At 46.1% G+C, this 7,746-nt stretch overlaps 1 protein-coding gene across 1 annotated transcript; it reads left to right on the forward strand.

Moving 5' to 3' along the window:
- The first annotated feature begins 357 nt into the window (after positions 1–357).
- Positions 358–4,309, forward strand: LOC119473370. Its single transcript, XM_037743759.1, has 2 exons — positions 358–507; positions 1,219–4,309. The coding sequence occupies exon 2, from the start codon at positions 1,294–1,296 to the stop codon at positions 1,723–1,725; it is 432 nt and encodes a 143-aa protein (XP_037599687.1). The 5' UTR covers positions 358–507; positions 1,219–1,293; the 3' UTR covers positions 1,726–4,309.
- The last annotated feature ends 3,437 nt before the right edge of the window (positions 4,310–7,746 follow it).

The following is a 7,746-nucleotide window of genomic DNA, read 5'->3' on the forward strand; positions in this document are numbered from 1 at the left end:
AGGAGGGAGGCGGGAGGCGGGGGCGAGGGGAGGCGGAGGCAGCAAATGACCGCGACCCCGCGGCAACTGGCAAACTCCTCGGCACCCGGCGCCGCCGCCACCACCGCCGTGGTCCCCACCCGAAGCGCACACCGCCTGGGCTCGCTGGCTCCGAGGAGTCGTCTCGGCGGGACAGGAATAGAGCGCGGGGAGCTCGAGAGGAAGGCAAAGCGCAAGCGAGGGACGGAGAGCCATCCGCCGCCAGGACTGGGCTGGAGGGACGAGGCGACACGCGCCCGTCGCAGGACAGATCGGAGCTTGGGAAATCCCCCCCGTTCCCAATCTTCAGAGGGGGATAAAATCAGAAAATGTGTGTGATGGAAAGAGAGGGATCCGGCGCGGCGACTACTCGCAGCGCATCCGGCTCCCGCACCCACCCGTGGATCTGGCCATGGCTGTTGCGGACGCGTCTCGGGAAAGCGGGGACAGAGCGCGCATGGGGGTTCGTGTCTGGCTGGGGGTGCGCAGGTGCGTGTTTGAATTTTCCGGGCTCGGAGGGGGTGGCGGGAGAGCTTCCTCGCCACTGACTCTCAGGGCAATGCGCGTGTGGCAGCGGGGAAGTTCCCCAGTGCGGGGCCCAGGGCCAGACGCCACAGTCAGTCTGCTGGGGCCCGCGGGGCAGCTCAAGGGCACCGAGGGGGCACACACCCGCGGAGAAGAAAGGGGAAAAGTTTGCTCCAAGTCTAAACTTTGGGCCTAGGAGGCGCCGGGCATGGGCCCCCTCCCGCCACGGCCAGGACCTGGGACCCCACACCGGCCCCACTCCCGGGCGGCCACCGGACGCCAACGCCGGGCATCGAAAGTTGCGCCGTGCGGCCTGGACTTATTGATTTCTCTCCCCCAAGCGATCGTGGAGAGCGCTGAGAGTGGCGTGAAGGGGCCTAGGGGGAGGCGATCCTGCCTCCTCGCAGTCGCCCCCGCCCCCATTTGACTTATGCAAATAAACCCAAAGGGTGCGGGCGCCGCCGGAGCTCCCTCCACCCGCGCGCCGGCCCGCTGCCCCCACCCATCCCAGAGCTGGGCCCCGACCCTGGAGGGAGAGGAAGAGAGGGGAGGGCTGGGGGAGATGCACGTGGAGCCTGGAGGTGGAAAGTAGTTTTTTTTTTTTTTTTCCATTTTTTTCTTTTTCTTTCTTTCTTTTTTTTTTTTTTTTGTGCTGGTTGTTGTTGTTGTTTAAAGTGGCGGAAACAAGACAGGAGGCGGCTTGGGAAAAAGTGGAGCAGAAATGGAAAAATACAAACTCACCCGCTGCAAATGGTCTCTCGGTGCAAACTAAGGTGTTTTCGGGCCTTTCCCCGCGCGCGCCCACTCCCGCCCGCGCGCGCACCCCAGGCACACACTCACTCGCGCACACACGCGCGCACACACGCACTCCCGGGCGAGGGCCGGGCCGCCGCGAGTACAGCGTGCAACCGCCACACAATAAATAACAATAGATTCCTCCGCTCCGGACTAGCTTCCCGGAGCCCAGCCAGCGCCGGTGGCGGCGGCGGCAGAGGCGCGGGTAGCACCGGCTGGGGGCGCCCCCCGGCCCGACCCCCGGCCTCCCGCTGGGGTCCCCGCTCCGCCTCACGCACCCCGCCGGACGCCCCAGCGGTCCCCCCCGAGCGCGAGCGGTTCCCTCTTTGCCGTTGGCCGGGGCGCTGGCGCCCACCCCCTCCCCCCGCTACATCCCGGAACAAATAAATAAATAAGGCGCGCGAGAGAGGCCAACACGTCGCGGAGGGAGATGTTGTTATTTTTTGCTGTTGTGCGTCCCTGACGTCACATCCACCTGCTGGGTAAACAACCGGGCTCCCAGAAAAAAAAAATCGCAATTGCCAAAGAATGGGGCGGGGGGACTGGGGGGTGGGATCCAGGGAGGGGGAAGAGAGGGGCGTCCAGGCTGGATTGGGAGGAGGAGAGGGAGGCAGAGACCCGCGGACCAGAGAGAGGAAGGGAACGCCTGAGCAGTCCCTGGCAACAGAGGGATCTGGCAGGAAAGACCTGGAAAATAAGGGGCTTGGGGGCGGGACGGGGGGATTCCTCAGGAGATGGGAAAAGGGGGGCCCATTCAGACAGCGGAAAAAACGAGAAGGGAGAGTGTTAACAACTAGGGACGAAGATGGGAATGCTGCGATGGCTATTTGCTTGGATTCCGAGCTAAAAATATGAAAGGGAGGGGAGAGGACAGGCTAGGATGTGAGTTTCCTCCAGTTAAAAGTGAAAGTGTTTTGCCATCAGTGACAGTTGAAGGAGAGGGAGGTGGGAGGTGGTGTTTTCGACCCCCTTTCTCCTTCTCTCCCGTCCTCCCTCGGTCTCTCCTCTTTCTTTCTGCACTTTGTCCAATGAAAGAAGGCGAGTTCGGAAGGTGAAAGTTCAGCAGAAGGACAAACCTCTGTTTGCAAGGAAACAGAAACCCCGCCAGCCAGCGAGGGGTTTGCTCCCTGTTTCTCGGAATCAGGAGAGTGTGAATGTGGGACGAGCTTCTGCCCCCTTCCTCGTCAGAGTCACTGCAGGAATGTGCAGTCGAGTCCACTTTGGGGGAAAGTGGCTGCATCAGGAAGTGTGTTCTTGCCATGGCTCCTCTTAGGAAAACGCCTGGGGGCTAGCATGTCAGTCCGTTGTTTAACACAAATTACCTCCTCTCCCAGTGATCAGTCACGTGCAAAAAGCTTTGTCCAATTCTTTGAAAAGGTGAGATTTTTTTTTTTTTTCTTTTTGCGGTTTTGAAGTTTGGTTGAATTTAGAAATTCGAAGGAATAAATTAGGATCCTGAATGAAATGTTTTGAAATATATATATATATATATATATACATATATATATATATATATGTATATATATATATGTAACAAAAGACCCTAGTATTTCTTTCACTTTTATCAATGCGAATAGAGAGAAGGAAGCGGAGTATTTGTTTCCAAAACGTGACTTGGAAAGCTGTAAGACCTCTATGTCTTTTTGTTGTTGCTAACAGAAATAAATTTTTTCACACCCATCACCTCAGAAGAGGCCAGACTCCCAAACCAGTATTTCCAGCTACTGGCTGGATGGTGTACACCAGGCCAGTTCTTCATGAGAATATATTAAAAGTCACCCCTGTGGATTCCTACAAAGTACTTCCTGTTGTGGGGAGGGGAGAGGCTTACTGTCCCTTTGGTCTTGAGACCAGCACAGTTGTAGATAATATCCTGAAAAGGTGATTATAAGTTCTTTTGGATAATGCCCCTTTACAAATATTGTTAAACATTCATTTACAGAAGAATTTAAATCTTAATTTCAAAGGTAGCATAAGACTATCACTTTAAAACTGTATCTGTTTTCGCAAGTTTTGAAAAAAATAACAAAGCCATTCGCTGATGCTACAGAATACAGCCAGAGAAAGGGAAGCTGCTAAGGTAGTTGCAGCCTGGGAGAATTCACATTGCATGCATGCTGCACAAAGTTCCATGCTATCCAGACGAGACTGTTCACTGAATCTTTGAGACTAGAATCTAGACAGATAAAAGGCATTTTAGCTTGTATAGAATGTCCTAGCTTCCTAGAGACTAGAGTTCAATGTCTTGTTTGTCAAGACATAAAGACATTAATGACATACCTATTGTGTTCTAGACCACAGAGTGGGCACAGAGGGAATAAAAAATAAATAAAATTCCTGCCCTTGAGGAGCTCGCAGTCTACAGCTGTCAGTAATAACATCTAACATTTATTAAATGCTTACTATGACCTAGGCACTGATCTAAAAGCTTTATGTCAACTCAGTTAATACTGCCAACAACCTTTGACATCACTGGAAATTCCATATGCTGAATTCACATGGAATTAAATGGGAATCTACAAAGTAACCAGTCTACTGGGTCTGTAGTAGTCCAACCTATTAAAAATGTTTTTTAATTTCTAAAGTATTTTATGTTTACGGTATATGCCTGATTGTAGAATTATAACTCAGAGGAATAACAAGTTATTTAAATGTGGACAGATCTATTCATAGTCTGTAAAGAACAGTTCATCCTCTGATCTTGTTTTTTAGATTAAGCAGTGTGTTTATTAAAAATTATTATCATTGCCATACTAAAAAGATCTTTACATTGTCGCTAATCTTATTCTGCATTTTAACTGCCTTAAATTCTACATTCACTTGCAAGGAGGGGCCAAAGTCAGGTTAGCAACAAGTTTTGCAGACAAAAGGAAATCCTGGTTGTAAATCCCATGATATATTGTACTCAGTTTTGTATATGATACTGTCTAATGTGCTGCCTTATTAAAGAACTCGATGTCCATTTGGTTTACATTAGAAGGAAATTTAACTACAGCTTAACATATTGTTCATTTTCAACACTGTCATGTTACATTCATGGGGAGCAGATTTTAATTTCTTTATCAGTAATCAACTGGAAGTTTCTTTTTGTTAAAGCAAGAAGGGTTTTTAAATAAAGGGCATGGGGGTAGGACGCCACCTTTTGGTGATAAAACAAATAGAAATCCCTTTTGAAAACAGATGTTCCTGACATAATTTTATTTTTAATTACACCAAGGCAAAGGTGCTTGTCCCCATTTTGTTATATTTTAAGTAACAGGAGAAAAAAAAAAACCAATGTAAATGCAAAACTAGCAAATTATAGTTAACTGCAGCCCAACTTTTCCCAAAGATACCAGAATATGTTAGTGACCTGCCACATTACTGTTAACTATATACATCAAACATGGGCGTCATTGACCAAATACCATGTCACTAAATATATGCACATTTGGGGAACAGAAACTGGAGTGGACATTTACCATCTGATGACGAACCTGAATGTTCTTGTAAGTTTTGAATTGAACAAAAACTAAAACCACTTAATTTACTGTTTTTTTAACCACAATTACCAGTGTCTTGATTTTTGCCATATCTATATAACATAACAATTCCTGAATAATTAATATGCTGTACTCATTGGAGGGCACTTATGATAATTGTAGTAAATATTTTCATTTAAATCAACCTACTTTAATTTTTTTTATTACTGCCTTAAATGGAAAATCAGTATTACACACCATAAATTAAAAACAAGCACAGTCAAAACAAAGTCACTGACTTCTCTTGGAGGGTCAAAACAAAAATTAAATTTTTTTTTTAAATAAAAAAGAGTGGCAAATGTTGAGAAGGGTTAAGGACAAAAGTATCAATGGAAATTTTTCTTTTCTCTTTTCTGTGTGTGTGTTTTTAAACAACCAGAAGGATTTAAAGTGATCAGAAAGAAATACAGTTCTCAATATGTGATTCAGAGTTATCTAATGCCATTCCCAGTGCCAAGGTTCCTACAGTTTAAAAAACATGGGCATAACTAAGAATATCACATTACAGATGAGGAAGCTAAGGCCCAAGGATTTCAGTTGCCCTCCAAGGCAAAATAAAAATGGTTGGACAAAGATTGGAATCCAGGTGTCGTGACTTTGTGGGTTTCCATCTCACTGTTTCCACTTCACAAAGTGACCAGTCCTCGGACTATGTGGTTTGTCTAGCTTCTCAGAAACAGCCAATCTATGGATCCCTTTACATATCTGGGAGAAACTGAGGCCACAGAGGGTCAAGAACAAGTTCAACTCCCTACTCACCCTCTCCGCTGTCCATAGATGTGGCAGATATCCAGGTGGAGGTCAACACAGCAAAGAAAGAAGGGAGGGTTGAGAAGAGAAAAGTGGATTCAGAGAGGGGAGGTTAGTAAGCGTGGGCAGACCATTCTCTAAATGAAAGCTTAAACTCAGTTTCCTTCCAAGAAGATAAAAATGGCTAATGAAAATCATGTGCTTCACAGTGAGTGGTAAGAGGAGCCCATCCTCTGTGTCCTCATGTCCCTATATGTCCACACTGGAAATCAGCAGGGGATCTCTTGTTTTAAAGTATACAATATTAACAGGCACTCTGAGACAAACCCACATTTGACCATTGATCGGGTGGAAAAGCTCGTCAGAGAATGGGGAATGACCCCAGCTTTAAAAGTATTTTCCCCCACAACAAAACTTAAGAGGCTCAGAATTAAATCTAGAGACAATAGTGCTTTTTCTGTTTTTCTAACTGGAGAGTGGGACCTTAGTTACCAAGACTGCACTTGCTGCTTTTTTTAAATATGCAGTTATATAAACATAAATAAATATGGCCTGCAAATATTTTTATGTTTTTCTAAATTGGTGCTTGTGAAAAGAGGTCGTGCATGACTGTACTGTATGAACATGGGTCCCAGTGGACTGTAATCCTCATAAACTACAATATACAATAAAGCATTTGGCCAAGTATCTTCAATCCAAAAACCTGTTCTAATACCCTGAGCATTCACAGTGCAACGTTGGTACCTTGGAGACATGTAAAAGGAGTACGGGTGGCTCAACCCCATCTGCTACAGGTGCTAGAACGAATCTACAGCCTTGCTATGCAAAATGAAATATGCTGACCTGCAGAGCACCACCTCCAGGTTATGTCAAAAATGCAGAATCTCAGGCTGTACTTCAGACCTAGTGAATCAAAATCTGTATTTAAAAAAAAAAAAAAAAAAAAAATCAAGGCTGGGCAAGGTGGCTCACGCCTGTTAATCCCAGCACTGGGAGGCCGAGGCAGGTGGATCACCTGAGGTCAGGAGTTTGAGACCAGCCTGACCAACATGGAGAAACCCCACCTCTACTAAAAATACAAAATTAGCTGAGCCTGATGGTGCATGCCTGTAATCCCAGCTGCGCGGGAGGCTGAGGCAGGAGAATCGCTTGAACCTCGGAGGCAGAGGTTGGTGTGAGCCGAGATCAAGCCATTGCACTCCAGCCTGGGAAACAAGAGTGAAACTCCATTTCACAAAAAAAAAAAAAACACCCAGCCAAGTCTCACACACATTCGAGTTGGACAAAGGTGATCTATAATACATGCAGCCCCTTCTTCAACAGGCTGCACCTCAATAATCTTGATAGCCTTAAACTATTTGTCAGGTAGTCCTATAAGCTATCTGCCATACGTGATTCCCCAAACTGGCATCTTTTATAAACTTTGTTGGTTCCTTGTTTTTCAACCATGTGCAAAGTTAAGCTACTAAATCACCTATGTAAACCATGATTAATTCCTTTGACATTAATAGCAGGGTGACTTCTCTCTCCTGTTACCCAAAGAGATTACTAATTGCCCTCCAATTGTTTACCTTTGTATTGTTTTATGAGAGCTCACAGAAAGATGGAAGATATTCTCCACCAGGCCAGAAACAAATGCCAGACAGGTTTTGAGAAGGCCGAACACATGCTATGACTACACCTTGTTAGTAGAAGGGCTTTGCTTTCTTTGTTTTGTTTTCTTTTTTATGGAAGGGATGACGCCTCCATAATTATAGGTGCCGCTGTTTAAAACCCAGAGTGTTTTCCAAACCACTGAGGGGCCACACCTCCAACAGCACATGAGCTATCCTGGTTGAATTCACTTTCCAGTTGTCTAAACAGTTCATCAAGCATTACTGGATTTACATTAAGCATAATGAAAGGAAGAAGGGGACCCCATTCAATGTGGCTTCTTTCTGAATAAACATGAAGGACCCACAGATAAACCTCACAGCTGAAGGTTAATTTGTATCTATGAAGTTCTCAGAAAGACTGTAGTGAAGGTGGGTCACCACCTAACAAGACAGCAGGTTGCTTTTGTAAACCCCCCCAAAAATAATTAAAACCATTGTTTTAATACTATCCTAAGGCAGTGTAATTAAGGCTCTGAGTGAGT

This window comes from Cebus imitator, unplaced genomic scaffold (genome assembly GCF_001604975.1).
Source record: "Cebus imitator isolate Cc_AM_T3 unplaced genomic scaffold, Cebus_imitator-1.0 Scaffold152, whole genome shotgun sequence".
Classification (NCBI taxonomy): Eukaryota; Metazoa; Chordata; class Mammalia; order Primates; family Cebidae; genus Cebus; species Cebus imitator.